The sequence below is a fragment of the Enhydra lutris genome, unplaced genomic scaffold (genome assembly GCF_002288905.1).
Source record: "Enhydra lutris kenyoni isolate GAN:26980312 unplaced genomic scaffold, ASM228890v2 scaffoldscaffold28, whole genome shotgun sequence".
Lineage (NCBI taxonomy): Eukaryota > Metazoa > Chordata > Mammalia > Carnivora > Mustelidae > Enhydra > Enhydra lutris.
Window position 1 is genome coordinate 2,357,038 of NW_019154112.1, and position 18,085 is coordinate 2,375,122.

Sequence of the window (18,085 nt, forward strand, 5' to 3'; positions counted from 1 at the left end):
TGTCCAACCATTCTTGATTACCAAAAGAAAATACATAATATTAACAACTTTCATCCAAAGAATTTTTCTGAAATGAATCCCAAATCAATTGCATCCCAAAATAAAGAAATTTTCACATGGACAGAAAAACACACAAAATTTTTTTTCCATCTGCTTTCAATTTGCCTTAAAGGTCAAAAATTATACAATGTATGAAAATATATTAGGGAATAAAGTATACATTATTCCATTAATGTAAGAAATCATTATTACATCCAATGATTTCAAGGACAGAGAAATATGGGAAATAACACAAAGGGGAGATGAAATAAGGACCGGGATGTTAGGTGAGCTCTATGGTAAAAGTGGCCAAATGTTCTCAGAAAACACATCACTGGTCCAGTAACAACTTATCCCACGACATTCCCACCCAAGCTCTGCCCAGTCCTCTACCCAACACTTTGTGATCAGTACTTCCAGGAACTGGAGAGAAAAGACTCTCCCACAATGGTGTTATGTAGAGGGATCACAATCCTCCTCTCTTCTCCAACTAGCTTTTCTTTCCCTGATTTACTCCCAAATTTTCTCTGGTAAACAATTTTCACTCCTCTGTGAAATGACCCCCACTTATTTATATAGTTTCTCTAAAATATTCCAGAGTATTCAGGTTGACTGAGAACCATTTGCATTGAAAACTAAAAGCTACAAAGGCGGTGGGTAGATCAATCCAAGATGCACAACAGACTTCAGTGACCACCATCATTCCAGGTTTCAAAGCACCATGTGCGAAACAATACCCCAGATGGGGGAAGCCCATGGAGCAAGTTCTGCCTCCGACCAGTTTCCAATTCTGCACCAGGGATGGGTCCTCATGTCTCTGCATGAAACAGAGAGGGGACACTATGGCTTAGGGGGAAAGAGACCCAAGGACATCCGGAAAGTCACTCACCAGCCAGGTAAACAGACTTCCTCTTGTCTGAAAGGCAAACAGGAAACAGGTGAGCTGACAACCAGAATGTCTCCTACAAATGTGACACAGAAACTTCTGGGAAAAGGACACAACATACCAAGTTCTTCCTGGAGTTCATCTGAAAATAAAGTGAAAAATACACATAAACTCCCATCACTAAGAGCAGCAAAGACTGCACCTGGAAAACCCACAAGAGCATCTATATGTCTCCATGAAGATCTAACTCCAGACCCTTTGAGCCTCCACAGCCCCACCTGTGCTCTCTGGTCCTCCTCAGCCCCCGCTCCTGGCCAAGGGCCTACTCTCTGCTTTGCCTCTGCACCAGCTTCTACACTTGTCTGCCTTGGCCCTGTCCTGCCTTACCTCTGGCCTTCAGTGCCTCCTCCTTTATCTGCTGGTCCTCCTCCTTTTCTCTGTGCAGTTTCTCCCATTCCTGCATCTCCTTGAGCTTTGCAGTATGTTCTCTCATGATGTAGAAGACAGCCCCAAGGAGTAGGAGCATCAGCACAGTCAGGATCACCATGAAAGCCAGCTTCCAGGGAGAACGCTGAGGGAAGAAGGGTTCTGTGCCCAGCCAGACACCCCATCAGGATACTGCTCAGGATGGCCCAGCCCAGCACACACAGGGACCCCCAAGATAATCCCACCCTTCTAGGAGTGGGAAGTAGTACTGACCTGGGATGAAAATGGCCATTGCTTTCTCCTGGCCCAAGATGGGGTTGAGGACTGAACAGGTCACATTCCCTGAAGAACTGTCCCTCACCACAAGAGTTGCCTTTATGGTGAACATCCCTTCAGCTTCTTGGGCTTGGGTCTCAGAGAACGTCAGGAATTTCTCTCCACTTAGAGCTCTCCACTGCACTTGGGGCTTTGGGAACCACCCCGAGGCCATGCACACAACTCGGACGCCGTCTTCTTCTGGCCCTGTGATGTGCACTTGAGGGACAGAGCCCACACCTGAAGAGAGAAGCTGGAGAGCACAGGGAGGCCACCCAGAGCCCAGGGATTCCAGCAGAACCTTCCTCTGTACTCCACTCCAAGGGTAGCATGGCACTTTGGGGGCTCCTTGTGGGAGTGTTTCCTTACAAGGGTTAATTTAAGAGGTCCTGCCATGGGGAACAGAAGGAAGGATCATGGGGGCCTACAGCAGCCCAGAGGGCAGGCTCTTCTCCCTAACCATGAGGGTGGGAATTCCATCATTCAGAGTGATGGAGGAACTTGGTTCCAGGATCCATCCTTCTCTGCTCTTCTCAACTCACACACTCTCCAGGGCATCTGCGGGCACACCCACTGCCACTCGGTCCTCAGTTCTTGTGTGTGTGTGTGTGTGTGTGTGTGTGTGTGTGTGTGTGTGTGTGACTAATTGGTTTTTGTTTATTCTACTTTCTTTTTTTTAATAATAATAAATAATTTTAATGTGCTCTTATTTTCTCAGGCATCCCCCTGCCCCTATCTGAAGCCAACTATATGGTCTTCCCATCAATATCCCTGTTCTGGTTTTTTTTTTCTTTTTTTTTCTTTTGTTTCTTTTCAGTGCAACAGTATTCATTGTTTTTGCACCACACCCAGTGCTCCATGCAATATGTGCCCTCCTTAATACCCACCACCTGGCTCCCCCAACCTCCCACTCCCGCCCCTTCAAAACCCTCAAGTTGTTTTTCAGAGTCTATAGTCTCTCATGGTTCATCTCCCCTTCCAATTTCCCTCAACTCCCTTCTCCTCTCCATCTCCACGTCTTCCATGTTATTTCTTATGCTCCACAAATAAGTGAAACCATATGATAATTGACTCTCTCTGCTTGACTTATTTCACTCAGCATAATCTCTTCCAGTCCCAAACTTTTGGGACTTCATCAAGATCAAAAGCTTCTGGACAGAAAAGGAAACAGTCAACAAAACAAAGAGGCAACCCACGGAATGGGAGAAGATATTTGCAAATGACAGTACAGACAAAAGGTTGATATCCAGGATCTATAAAGAACTTCTCAAACTCAACACACACAAAACAGATAAGCATATCAAAAAATGGGCAGAAGATATGAACAGGCACTTCTCCAATGAAGACATACAAATGGCTATCAGACACATGAAAAAATGTTCATCATCACTAGCCATCAGGGAGATTCAAATTAAAACCACATTGAGATACTACCTTACACCAGTTAGAATGGCCAAAATTAGCAAGACAGGAAACAATGTGTGTTGAAGAGGATGTGGAGAAAGGGGAACCCTCTTACACTGCTGGTGAGAATGCAAGTTGGTGCAGCCACTTTGGAGAACAGTGTGGAGATTCCTCAAGAAATTAACAATAGAGCTTCCCTAGGACCCTGCAATTGCGCTACTGTATTTACCCCAAAGATACAGATGTAGTGAAAAGAAGGGCCATCTGTACCCCAATATTTATAGCAGCAATGGCCATGGTCGCCAAACTGTGGAAAGAACCAAGATGCCCTTCAATGGACGAATGGATAGAGAAGATATGGTCCATATATACTATGGAGTATTATGCCTCCATCGGTCATCACTTCTACCAACCTACATACCTCCTGAGCTCGCTGGCTAATATCCACATCTCTGGCTTAGCTGTGCCAGGATTCCTCACAGATGCTTCAGACTCAAATCCTGAACTAATTCATGTTTGGCCCCATCTCTGAGGATAATGATGAAAATATACCCAATCTTTCATTCTTCTTTATATCCAGCCAGCCCTCTGCCACCTACTGTTAATGCCTTCACACTCTGTTTCTGGGCTCCATCCTGTGACTTGACTCAGCCCCTGAGAGTTCAGGGAATGAGACTCTAGCAGAGGTTGGAAACTGCTTCTGCCATTGCCTTGTCCTCTGCCACAGGACAGACATCTTCAGCCTAGCGCAGCCTTTCCAGCTGAAGCTCTCCTAGATCAACCAATAGCCACCTGGACAACACCAGCTGAGCAAATCCAGCCAAGGTCCACTGTCAGGACAAAGTATATTAAAATAAGAGGCTTATTGTCCCTGTTGAAAATAGGAAAAGAGAGCCCCTTCTAATCCTTTTCTTATAGCATTTACTTGAGGAAATTTGTGGTTCTGAGTATTTTCTCTCCTCTTTGAAATGTATATAAGTACTTTAGAAAACAAAAACAAAACCAAAACTAATAGGCCTTTTGCCAGCTCTGTAATCTAAGAATGTGTTTCTCAAGGACCTGGGAGCTCTCTCTTTGAACTGCTCACACCAAGGAAGACAGCAGCCCTCTCTTCCCGTTCTCTGCCAGGGTAGGAGCCTAACCTCAGTGGGCACCATGATCCACGTGTAAAATCACCGCCTGTCATCATGATGGGAGAATTGGTAAAAAAACAAAAACAAAAACAAAAACAACACTACTTTAACTTTTATTTGTTTGGGAAACTGTTCATCTCTCCTTACATTCCGAATGATCCCCTTGCTGGTTTCATGGCTGCAGATTTTACTTTCCTTTTAGCACATTGAATATATCACACCACTCCATTCTGGCCTGTAGAGTTTCTGTTGAAAATTCCACTGAGTAATGTGAAAGTGTTGAATCACTATATTGCACACCTGAAATGAATATAACACTCTATCTTAAATACACTGGAATTATTTTTTTTTATATTTTTACAGTAGAATTTGGTTTTCCTCAGAATAAAGCCAATTAGCTAACTTACATGCTCACCCAATTTCCAAGCAAATATAAGGTGTACCATCTAGGACAAATGGTGCTGGCAAGTCCACCTACTTGAGGGCTCATAACTGTTGATTGTGAGAACGTGTATGGAATGAGTTCTGTCTGCATATGAAAAAGATGAGATTTCTTCTGTCTTTGCATTTCTTGGTAGAATCTCTGTGAGGCACAGCACATTGTAGTTAATGCTAATTTAATATTTAAAAGGATCTTCCTACTATCTTAGAGACAAGATTCTGGGTAGGAAGATTATGTTTTTAATTATATTTCCCCTACATGACCGAATATTTATGAGTAAGACCTGTTAAGATTAGCCAAACACAGCCCAGATGAGCTAAACTCCCTGAATGCCGGATTTAAAAAATGCTCTTTGTTATAGGCCAATGTGATTTCTATTTCTGTATTACACAGCATTATGGCAGTAACCTGCAGCTTACACATAAAATCAATATTTCTACCACTAAACAATCAATTAAAAAAAAACAAACCTATGAGTACCTGAAGTCCCTTGTCCCCAAATCTCCTCACTCAGCTGGGTCTACATCCAAACCTCTCTGATGCTGGAGTGCTCCTTTCCCACCACACTGCTTCTACATGAATGCAAGGGGCCATCCTCTTCACCCCATAACTACATCCAGGCCTCCAGTCTTGCTCACCTTCCATACACCTTCCATTACAGCTGCCAAAGCAAACCTACCCTCACATACCTCGCTCCACTGCTCTGTTTGAAATTCCCTCAGCCCTGCATCTAAACTGCATAAGAGCACACGAATCCTTTGATGGTCTGGTATTACCACCCCCACTACCTCACAAACGAAACTCCTATCCACTTCTTCCCCAATCCCACCATCCTCACCTGTTAGGGAGTACACAGTCCAGGCCCAAGACAATTCGGTTGATTGCTTAGAACCACAATCACCATGCTGTGTATGCGCCACACAGATCCATCAACCAGAAGGCCATTTCAGAACACTGTCTGCTTCACTCAAATGTCTGCTCAAGTTACTCACGGGCTTCTCCTAATAAATCCCGTCTCTGTGCACCCAGACCAGGAACACCTCTGTATTCCGGATAGTCACTTCTCACCACCCTCCCATTCACCTCCACACCAATCATATGGCCTCTCTCTCTGCCCAGAGTCACCAGCCACACTCCTCCCTCAGGTGTCTCACATGGGTGTTCTTCTGCTTGGAACTGTCATCCCTAAAATATTTATTTGGCTAAATCTCTACTCACCACCATCTAACATTGTCTATAACCTATCTATTTGGCTATTTATTGTCCGTATAATATAAACTCTACAGGGCAGGGATCTTTATTTGTTACACCGAGATATCCAGGTGCAGAGAACAAAGCAATCATATACCAGGAGTTCTATATGTGTATACTGAAAAAATGAAGAGTGAAAGACCCATTTTCCCTCTTTATAAATTAAGGGCTATTAACTTAGACCCTGGGTGGCTCCAAATTCCAATACTGCAGGTCTCTAAATATACATCAGCAACCCACCTGCCACCTTCAGTTCCAAACCGGCCTCTTCATAGAAGATTCCCTTTCTGAAGAAGCAGGTATACAGCCCGTTGTCGAAAGCCTGGACATTGTGGATGCGCACTGCAGCCTCCCCCTGGGTGAGGAAATCCTTCACCAGTGAGGTTCGCCCTCTGTACTGAGCCAACTGCTCTTCTCTCTGCTCCCGCTGGTTTTGATAGATGAATACTGCTTCTGAGAACTTGGAGCGGAACCACCGCAGCTCCATATTCTCCACATCCATCACAGGGGACACACGACATGGCAGCGTGATGTCCCCACCCAGCACTGCCACAATGGGTTCCGAGGGGCCTATCACAATAAACTCTTCTGTGGACACAGACATAGGAGTGAGAAAGCTGGAGAGATGCAGGACAGGGAAGGAAACATGCTGTCAGGAGGGAGGCCCTGACTGAGGGATACAGCTGTGACAACTCCTAATGGAACAATTTTATCCTACAACAAATTTAAAATACACAAATGGTGTCAAAGGTTCTCCTCAGCAGCCTTTGCTCCTGACTCCAGGCCCTTCCATGAAGGACATTCTGACTCAGTCGTTCTAAACTTCCACAGGCATCACAATCACCAGGAAGACCTGTGAAACACAGACTGGTGGGCTCTACCCCCAGGCCTCCTGGTTCAGGAGGTCTGGAGTGGATCCATTAATGTGCATTTCGAAGGAGGTGGTGAGAAGCTGATACTGACGATCCAGGGACCACACTCTGAGAACCACAGCTCTAACCTGCCTCCCTTTAGGACAGGACTGAAAACTCACCAAAGAACACTACTATGGCCTAGCGGTAACATCCTACTCATTGCACCACAACTGAAACTTTCCTACACATGCTCCTAAATTTATTACTTCTGCCCATGTCTTTGTTCTCTGCTGAATTCTATGTGCACTAAAAACTAGACCTCACAGCTACTTCCATTAAAACCTGCCTTCACTCCATTGCTCACAGGACCCAAATCACTATCTGTTCCCAAAGAGGGTTCATCCCTCTGCCCACAGCTTCTCGCAGGCCTTGGTCTTCTGAGACCTGAGGTCCTGCAGGACACTTCTACAGGACAAACCCCACCAGACAACCAAACACTGACTTCTCAGCTCCTGTGCTACTCAAATTTGGCTGAGTCACTATCTGTCTCACCTGGGGGATGACAATTACTAGTCTCCCTGTGACATCCTCCCTCCAGTCAATATCTGTGAACCTTTAAACCTGGAACCAAAACCATGTCCCTCCTCTACCAAAGAACTTCAATGATTCTGCAGTTGCCCAAGTGATCCTGAGCCCATTAAGGAAGACCTCCCTGCTCTCTGATCCCCAACTCCTGCATCTCTTCCCCTCATTCACTCTGCTCCTGCCAACACTCACCTCCTCTGCTCCTTGAACACCCAGGCACACCGCCAGCTTTGTCTGGCTGTTCCTCACTGTGGAGAACCTCTTTCCTTGGGATCCAGACAGGCTCCTCCCACCTCCTCCATGACTTTGTTCCCATCTCACTGCATACAGTGACCACCTTATGGAGCACTGCTGCCTGCCCACTTGCCATCCTGCAGCCCTGACTGCCCCACCTGCTCTACATCCTTGTCCCATGCTCTCCACTCCTCTAACAGACATAAACTGTATGGGGTTGTGGCATTTCGTACTCGCTGTCCCTGCCAGAGTAAGCTCTGTAAAGATAGAGACTATCTGCTTTGTACACAGAGTAGCACCTAACATGTACTCAGTACCCTATAAATATTTATGAAATAGAAGTACCAGTAAAGCCAGGAAACAAGAAGCCAATAAAGCCAGGAAACAAAAAATAAAGAGAAAAGTATTTTCATACTTTTCATAGTGAAATTCACATTTTTTACTTCATAAGACATAAACTCATTAGAACTCTCGTGCTCCCCTGCCCATATTTTGCAGTTCTGGAATTCTTCTTATGTGTTTAATTTCAAATAGCAGTTGAAGGATCTCCAGAATCTGTCTAGAGCCAGGGCCTCCACCAATAGCCATCTGTCCTGATGAAGACAGCAGCAGAGCTCTGGGGGCTCTCACCCACCCCAGGGAGACATAAGAAGGGGGAGGGGACATCTCACCTGCAGAGCCCCCAGCAGGCAGCTGGAAGAGTAGAAGCAGGTAGGAGAGATGGGAGAGCAAAAAGCCTCTGCAGCAATCCTCCATTTCCTCAGACCTGGGGAGACACAGGGCAGGAAGCAGGTGACACATCCTGAGAGGAAGCAGGGCCAGCTCAGAGCTCTGGGCCTCAGAGCAGACAGGAGGGCTCAGGGCTGGCAACAGTCCCCAGCAAGAGCACAGTCTTTCCGACTGCTCAGTATGCTGATGAGGTGGGGACCCCACAACCCTGATGCCAGGAAAGCCCGCCCAGTCCTTTGGAAACTTTCCCAGCCTGATCTGCCCACAGGACCAGACCCTTCCCGCCTCAGCACGGAGGCCTCCTCCATGTCTGCATAAGTCACAGATGACCACAGAGGTCCAGGGACACAAGGCATAGACTCAGGGCCCTCCCCATGAAGGACACACCAGATCCTGTGTGGTGTTCTTCTGCTGCCCCCTAATTATGACCAGAGAATGACTGAGAAGCATGACAGTCAGACAGCGTCCTCCTCAAGGACATTGTGGCACCCACCACAGACACATTGTTCTGGGGGTCCTTTGATAGGTGAGTTCACCCTGATTTCAGCTCCTGCCTCCTGCAGCCCTTTTCTGCTCAGGACCAAGGACTTGGACTTGCTCATAGCTGAAGCCAGACAATTCCCCATGAACGGTTAATCCTCATCTTCTCTATCTTTGAGGAGTTTCTGCCTCAGGATAAAGGATCCCAGCAGAGCAGTGGGAAGCACAGGATAAAAGGAGACCTGGTCAAAAAAGAAGGGCTTCAAACCACTGACTCTGAGGGGAGAGGGGAGTCAGTGGTCCTGGGAAGGACAGATTCTGGGGCTGACTGCTAAGGTCTCCTCCACACTCAGCCACCTGCTATGGGAATCACCTGAGACAAGTTTCTTGACCTGCTCTGCCCCAGGTCCTATATACAATATGAAGAGAGTAATAAGATCTCATCCCATGGTATAAGTAGTATCCTATGAATTTATATATGGAGAGTCAGTGCACATTAGAACAGTGCCTATTCCTAGGATCACTACACAAATGTCATTAAGTAAATGAATAAAGTGGAGCAGGCACTGTAGTTGCCTGGGTCATCTCAGAGCCTCATTATTATTCTCACCAGCCCCCCATCCCCATCAGGATCCCGGCGTCCTCCTCCTAAGAATCTGCTCCCCACTTTCCTCTTCTTGTCCAGCAACTGTCTTCAGAACCCACTCACCTGCTTGAAAACCTGGGGCTTCTGGAGCGTCTCTGACTCAGTATTGTGAGACCTCAGCCAGCCCCAAATCTGCTCTCAGAGATTGCACATGCGGTTCACTGCTCAAGCCCCAAACCCTGCTCCAGATCCAACATTGGTGCCACAGGCTCCTCTTGTCTGAGAGGCAGGTGGTTCCAGGAGAGTGGAGAAGCACAGCCGGGCACAGGTTGCAGAGGTCTCAGCTGAAACAGGGACCTGGGACACTCAGCACTCCCAGACAGAAGATTCCTGTGCTGACTCCTTCCACCATTTGAAAATGAAAGCTTACAAAATGCAACCCTAGAAGACTCTGCCCTGCCCTCTGGACGGTGCACCCTAGTTATCAGGAAGGAAACAGCATGATCAGAGCCAAAGAAACAGGGCAGGTACAGATACACTGACCCACTCTGCCAGGGGACACACAGAGACGGAGACTCCATAATCCTTTGTGGAACAACTGCCACTCACCAGGTTGGCTAGCTTCTAGACCAGAAGCAGGGAATGTGTGTGGCACAGCCATGATTAAAAAAGCCCTATGCTTGGGGCTACTTGTACTTTCTGTTCACTACCAAAACTATTCTGTTGGTGGGTGAATGCTATGTGGCAGGAGCCTTTGAAATGTCCCCAGTGTAACTGCTTTGCTTTTTATCACCAGGCGATTACCCAGGTACTCCCCACTGCGTGGCAACAGAGGGGTTAAGCCTGAGCATCACAGAATCTTCCAGGACCAACTCCAGGACACTGGCCTTGCCCCAGCTGAATGGACAGCACCCTGTGGCTTCTTAATACTATACTATCACACAAAGCCTGGGTGCACCATTCAGCCCCTCCCCACCAGTGTGCACCAGGAAAGGTGGATTCCGTGGTCTCTGAATGAACACTGTGGAGCACTAGGACTTCCGTTCCAGCCCCTGCCTTCCTGCAGTTCCCCATCTCAGTAAAGGACACCTGGGGTCACCCAGTTATGCCTGCCAGAAACTGGAGGGTCATTCCACCACACACTCCACTTTCCCACCCAGTCTGCTGCCAGTGCGCCAGAAAGTTCCAGACTTTTCTCTGATCCATATCCATGGCTACCTTCTAGCTCCGCACCCATCTCACTCCCCCCCTCACCCAGACACGGTGTCCCTGCTTCCCCATGGGCGTCCCCTGCCCACCTCCAGCCTGGCACTCTCAAGGTCATTTTCCATCCAAGGTTATAACCTCTCAAATCATCTTGTATCAGCTCTGCTTCACCCCTTCCAGGGATCCTCCTGCTAAACCTCAGCAAACCCAGCTTCCTCTCTGACCTCATTCCACTGCTCCCAGTGCTCCCTCCTGGCCTGGCAACATTCCTCCAGTTCATGGAGCTATCCTAGCCTCAGGCCATCTCACAAGACCCTGGATATTCCTGTTCTCCGTCGTCCTCCAAACTGGTCACCATTCCAGTCTCACCTAAGGTGACCTCCCTCAGAGGGGCCTTCGACAACCTGCTCATCTGCATATATGCCCCATTCACATGCTTGTTGGTGTTTAGTGGTACCCTGTTCTCCTCCACAGCCCCGACATGTGATCTCCTGTGGAATGTCCGTGGCATCCACAAAGGGAGGCACTGTGTGCCCTGGTCACGTGTCCAGCACACAGCAAACACTCATGAAACTGTGCCTGAGCTCATGTGCAGAGAATTCACCTCAGCAGTACGTTGGCTTCTCTGTCCAATTTGGAAAACACTTCAGTCCACTGAGAAATAGGAAGACTTAACTCTGACCTAAATAAGTCAACCGCTGGGTGGATGCAACAACTGAACCAACTTCCCCACTCTTCCTACCCCAAATATATATGCGGCACTGGGCTAGAAAAATGTCAGACTCAACCACCTTGTTTGCTCCCTCAAGCCCCCCAGTGCTTGGGTGTTCATGTGCTAAGTCACTGGTGTTAAGATACCAGTTTGGGCTAAAGCCTCCCTGGCCTCACTTCTGCCAGGTTGTTGTCATTATTGTCTTAATTCTATGGGTGAGGAAACAAATGTCTCATAGTTCCACAACCATGCACCCCGCAAAGCCTCTCGCAGCCTGTGTTCACTCTCAATTGTTCTGAATGATCCACTCTATCTGTTTTCATGAAGCAAGGACTGACGGACCCATTGGTGCATGGGAGTGACTGGTTTCCATCCATATGTCTGGTCTGAGATATTAAACTCTGGGCAAACCCGGGGCTTCTACATATACCTGAATACATCCCACGTTATCATCCCCAAAGATCTATTCTGCAAATATCCACTTAGACTCAGGAATATTGGGAAAATCCATCTCAAGTGCAACAAAGCAGACAAGGGCCAATATCATCTTCCAGGTCCACCCTCCACTGCAAACCACCAATCTCTGCCCAATGGGGAGATTCCTCAAGGCCTGAGAACATAGTGGAATTTTGCAAAAAGTCAGAGGGAAGAAAGCCAAATTTTATTGAGTACCTACTAAGCTCCAGGAACTGGACTACACAAGTTGTACTTATGACACTTCATTCTCAAATATGCACAGATGAAGGAAGACAGGAGTCCTGCCACCCAGTAACCTTTCATCCAGGAAATTCCCAGAGGAGGAAGGGCTCGAGCTAAAGGGACACTGCTCCCCACACCCTCACACACCCCAGTCTTCAAGCCCAGCCCAGCCCCAGCTCCACACAACTCAGGGTGAAAGAGGAACAGGAAGGGGACCTTGGACTCAGACATGGCCCAGCATGATTGGGCCAGAAAGCTTATCTCCCCTGAATGCAGCCCGGGATCCCATGTTGGGAGAAGAGGGCAAGGAATGACAAAGCACAGGGAAGGTTTTCCTGAAGGACACTGGAGAGACATCTGAGACGCTGCAGGAAGAACACCAAACAGCAGGCTTCACTGCCCTCCCCCTGCTCATCAGGCTCAAATTCCCCCTGCTTTTTCCACAAACACTGTTCATTGTCCATGAATGATTTTTCTTGCTCAAAATAAATTATCCTGATGGAAGTAGGATTACTATTATACTTCCTACTTTCACAGCCATATAATACATCTTATGTTTAATTGCTTCAAGTTCTTCTGAGCAGTTCCAGAAAACATGACATAAAACACGGGCTCCGGTAAAATTAAGTGTGATTTCATAATGTGCCAGTTGGAGGAAAGGATTAAACCCACTTGTTACAGGCATCCAATAAAACAATGTTTAATTTAGGTTTGGTGGTGGGAGAACTGTCATTTTATTTTAGGAAGATCATGTTACCAGAATTTTTCATGGTCTTTCATGAGATTTTCCTCCGCCAGATCATTTGAAGTAGCCAACACCTTTTTCATGTAGGTCAAGATTTATTAACTTGAATTCTAACAGTTCATAGATGGGCAGTTAGAGACCCTTCCTTAACATTACAGCAGGTGGCAGAAGAGCACAAGTGTTTGGTTCCTCTTCCCAGAGCAGCAGTGATGCTTTAGACCAGGCTCAATATAAAGAAAAAAAGTAGGGGACTGGCAACCGACTAAGGGCAGCATGGACTAAACCCCTGGGCTTGGGGAGTGCCCCATACACCAGGAGGAGGATCCTCAAGTTCAGGATTCCCAAGGAGCTGGGAGTTCTCCTGTTGAACTCTCAGGGCAGACAGTGCATAAAGCATTTCTTCTTCTCTGCCTCTTTCCCTTGCCTTTTCCTTCCCCCCACTGTCCCTCCTGGTCACAGATGTCCTACCTCAGAGGACCCTGCTCTGTGGTTTCACAGCTATGGAGTTCTCCAGCCACAACGCACAGGACCAAGTAATCTTTCACTCACTCATTTCCACCCACACCTTTTCAGCCACAGCAGTCACGGGTGAGCGTTACCACCACTGTAAAAGCCAGGGTAACAGGCCCCACCAAGCTGCCTGGACTCTGGTCTCCCTGAAGACCAATCCACACCCTCTCAGATGTAAACATGGATGGATCTCATTGGTGTCTCATGTGCTCTGCAGAGGAACCTTTGTTGGGTTTTGGAATCTAACTAGTTGTAAACAGAAAGGGGTAGACAAATGGAGGACTCATTCTGCCATGATGCTGACCTCACTCCTCCCAAGAATGATGGTTTTAACCATTCTTTCTGGAATTACATGGGCAGCTGGTCCACTAGTTTCAAAAGATTCCTCTTTTTTTGTGTGGATAATTCCTATCACATCCATACCTTTGTTTCCTCTCCATTTCAAAGGAAACATACCCATAGCCCATCTAAAAGGAATCCAGTGTCATAAAGCCACAAGGTAGACTATAAGAGGAGAAGAACATGTCAGATAATATATTAACATATAGAGTATTTAGAATATATACAGAGATCCCAAATAGTATATTTATGACTTTATTGTTGGGGTAAACTTTTTGATAAATTTGAAAATTCCCCCACTACCCTTACCATGTACTGTGAGCAGTGCAGAGTCCTCCCCCAAGATACAGTTCAGTTTAGATGTTTGTATCACTCAGTGTCCAGTCAGGAGGCAGAAACCACATCACTCATTTTAACATGGAAAATGTGATATAAAGAATTATTAAGCAAAGGTTTTAACTATGAAAGATGTAAAAGGAAGCTCTAAGGAAATCAGAAGTAGGAGATACAGGAAGTAGATGTTAAAACAGAGACATTTAAGAAAATAAGGCTGACACTCTGTTTATTGGAGAAGGTGGAACTGGGATCATCATGTAGGGAAAGATTTCACCAACATCCCACAGACCAAGACTGCTGGGCAGGAAAATTCTCACTAGAGAACTGGCAAGATTCCCTGGGAGGCAGCCTTCTAGAACTGCTACAATGTACAGTTGTAGCCTGCTACAATGCCGTACCCATTTACTTAAAGGTGAGAGAAACTAGGTCTTCTCCAGGCCACTGGCAGTAACATTGTAAGATCTACGGGTGAAAACACTGAGAGTGGGACGTCTGGGTGGCTCAGTGGGTTAAGCATCTGACTTTGGCTTAGGTCATGATCCTAGAGTCCTGGGAGCAAATCCCACATGGGGCTCCTTGCTCAGTGGGGAGCCTGCTTTTCCCTCTGCCTGCCACTCTCCCTGCTTATGCTTGCTCACTCTTTCTCTCTCTGACAAGTAAATAAATAAAATCTCTTTGAAAACATAGCAAAAGAAGAAGAAGTCTTTGTCCCCAGCTACATCTGGCTGTATTTCCTCTGCTGCCCCCTAGGAATTCGCAGTGCTGAGACAGCCAAAATCTGACATGTATTGGCCTCCATGGGTGAAACCAACTGAAAAACAAAGGAGGAATGCCCAGAACGCTGGCCTCCTTTGAAGATTCTTGGCTGAAACCGGCCAGATTTTAACTGTAGATCAAAGTTCTCATCTAGGGAATAAATGTTTAAATTTTGAGGAGAAACAGGCACATGTGGTGCTCATGTACTTCATGAACTCCTAGCCTCCTTGTCCTTACCACTTGCTGCCCCACATATTACTGTCCTGTCCATTAAGGCTACACTTTCCTCCTTGCTTTGTGCTTGTGCTGGGTGTATTGATATGACCCCAATGAAGTGGGGACAAAGCTTGGCCTGGTGGCTTTTGCCGCTAGAGCATCTGTCCCCAGGTCTCTCCTTTCTCCTACGAAGGTGTCTGGAGTAATCTTTTCGTTTGCCATCTCAGGGTTTGCTAGCCAAACCCAACAGTGCACTGACTGAAAAAGGCTGTGCCAAGTGTGCCACATGGCAAAAATGAAACGTTTATGACATCCAGTATCAACCAGCAGGGCACATAGAGGGTAGATTTGAATCAAAAGGCAAAGAACGGATAATGGGCAGATTTCACACCTCTAGATCCTCAGCTTCCCCATACATCATTTTCTCATACTGGAACTTCCATATAACAACATAACAACTCCACATTTTCACCCGTCTACATGGCTACACCTACTAGTGAAAAACTTTTCACTCTTTCCCCAAAATGGAAAAGACAGGCAGTCCCAAGCATTGAACTGAACAGTTATATTTAGTTTCTTAAGTCCAGACACAATCATTTGACTATTCTGTTACCTAGAGATTACATTTGAAATATCACCATTGACAACTTGTGTAAATCACACTGGTAAGAAGAAGGAAGAAGGAAAATACATAATTAATACAAATGACCTGACAAGAAACAAAAAAATGTACAAAACTACTGCAGTCCTTTTCCTACTTTTGGTACAGGCAGGAAGTGAGATCTGTAGCTTCCTTCTTCCACCTCTGATTCTGTGTATTCGCATCTCTCCCACACCACAGCAAGTCAGAGTTCTGTATCTTGGAAGTGGACACACATTCATTCCTGAAGGTCTGAGTCCTCATAAGTCTGGCTTCCTTGTGTTTCCTGTGGTTTCCATCCACCTTTACAATTTGACTAGAAGTACCGAGAAGCAGTACATAGATCCTGGAACTGTGCTCATGGTCAAAGCTTTCTGCAATTCATCTGCGGTCTGAAAACCCTCTTCTTCATTCACAACTTTATTCTGGTAGCAGTTCTGTTCTCTCCAACTGCTGTTGACTCACAAGGGAACCCAGATTCTCATCTTCCCATCCCTGAATTAATGCAGCACTAGTATTTCACAAATAACGGATATATGTAAAGGTTCATTAAGATAAGTAGGTCTCCTCCATCCCAGAATAGGAAAGATATACAATAGAATATTATGCTCCACTCCTCTTAAAGTCCATCAGCCATACATTTCTTCAGAAACGTTTAGATAGACAACATCTCTAGTCAGAGTGCACATTTCCTAAAATAAAGCTGGTGACTCACTCATAGCCTCTGGGTTCATCTGCACAACTCAAACTGCATAAAATAAACACCATTTAATTCTACAGAGTAATTCAGACCTTATCTCATTTCATATCAAAACAATACAAAGACTCCATGAAATAACGTTCATGATCAAAAGAAACACGACCTCCAATAGCAAAAATCAGCCAACCTCATAACAGCTGAAAAAGTCAACATTTATCTTCCAATACCTGAGCAAAAGGCATGAACCGCCTATTCTCATAACCACACCCCAGCAGTCTACACCCAGAAGAGAAGGGCAAGACACCAGGTCTTCCAGGACTAACTTCAGAGCCATTAACTCCAGGAATTCTGCAGCTCCAGGAAAAGCCACCATGAGGAATCTGGAACTCTGTTGGGACACTATGGGGACATAGCTTAACGGACGTAGGGGAGTAATGGAGATTCAGCCCCTGGGAGAGCACCATCAACACCACAGCCTGAACTGAACCCCTGCCCTGAGAGGCTCACAGGCTCTTCTGAAGAACAAGGAGGGTTGTTAACGGATACAGGGGTCTGCATAGGCCCACCCACCCCAGATCAGATGGTCAAGGACACATTTCCTGACCCCAACCTGAAGTATGGAAACAGAGTCCCAGAGGAGGAAGCGAGAGAAGGAGAAAAGGTGGGAACCATCAGTCATGTTATAGAATGAGACATCCTCTTCCTTCAGGTCCAGGAAAACCCCTACCCTGTCAGGAATTGGAACAAGGAGTTCTGAAATATCTGGGAGGGAACAAAGTATATTTGCATACATCCCCACAACCCAGAACCCCTTTTCTGGGGATTTCTGGTACCAGGCTTTCCTCTCCACATCTCGCTTACAGACCCCAGTGCCCACTCACTTCTGTCTCCATTCCTGAACTCCACCACCCAGTAACAGCACCCTGATTGATGCCCTCCTGACCTAAGATGCTACACTGTTTTTCTGGGTCCTGAGTTGTATCCTTCCAGGTCACACAAGACTTCATCAGAAACAGCAAGGTTTGGATGTGTAGATCCCGGATCCAGAGTGACAGACATTGCAGAGAGAATTGCCAAGCATTTGAGGTCTCCCCTTGCCCTATAACAAGGCACACATCAACCACCCCCACCACCAGACACCTAGATGCATGTGGGCAGGGTTAAGCCTCCTGAGATTAGAATCTTGTGACTCAAGCACACACCCCACCAACCAGGAGAAGTAACTAAAGATGATTCAGGATTTTAATATGTCACAGGCATTTGAGGACAAGACTGGACTCCAACACTGAAGGGTATCTCTTTAGCATCCGATATCATCCACACCCACCAACCCCACCTATGTGACTTTTACCACCCTATCTGAACCCACCACCACTGGTGGGGCCAATATCTGTGTCACCACAGCAAGCTGAGGAGAGGTCAGCCACCCTGGAGCAGCAGTAGGAAGACCCAGAAAGAACTCAAAGTAACTCACAAGGCAGGAAATTCTCCTTCCACCAATCTACAAAAGAACCATAAGTTTCTTGTTAAGGCTTTGAGAAGTCTGAACACATTGGGTTCTATATCTAGTCTTCTGAAATACACTGATGCAAGAGTTACAGGGAAATATCTTTTGGAAACATTCCCTGATGCATTTATTTCTTACACATGAGCGCATACACACACACACACACACACACACACACACACACACAGAGCCATCATTCTACAGCCTTCCCATAAAAGCCAAGCCATAAAGCTTAACACCACTGAGAGGATGTATAACAACCTGAAAAAGAAGACTCTATGCCAATTTCACTCAAATTATGTTTTCTCAATCCTTAGCCACATATCCATCATGAAAGCTAGGTTTTCTTTTTAAA

The 18,085-nt window shown here is 46.3% G+C and overlaps 2 protein-coding genes across 2 annotated transcripts in view; one reads left to right on the forward strand and one right to left on the reverse strand.

Moving 5' to 3' along the window:
• LOC111152440 (butyrophilin-like protein 1) overlaps positions 1-18,085 on the forward strand; it is a 74,764-nt gene that overhangs the window by 25,310 nt on the left and 31,369 nt on the right.
• On the reverse strand, positions 6,114-8,325 carry LOC111152302 (butyrophilin subfamily 3 member A2-like). Its single transcript, XM_022510779.1, has 2 exons — positions 8,241-8,325; positions 6,114-6,484 (listed from the first exon to the last, which is right to left on the reverse strand). Exons 1-2 carry the CDS (start codon positions 8,323-8,325, stop codon positions 6,114-6,116), a joined length of 456 nt encoding a protein of 151 aa, XP_022366487.1.

Coding starts and splice junctions, on each gene's coding strand:
- LOC111152302 (XM_022510779.1), bottom strand. CDS start 8,325: ATGGAGGATTGCTGCAGAGGCTTTTTGCTCTCCCATCTCTCCTACCTG. Junction 6,485..8,240: donor GCCTGCTGGGGGCTCTGCAG/GTGAGATGTCCC, acceptor CTGTGTCCACAG/AAGAGTTTATTGTGATAGGC.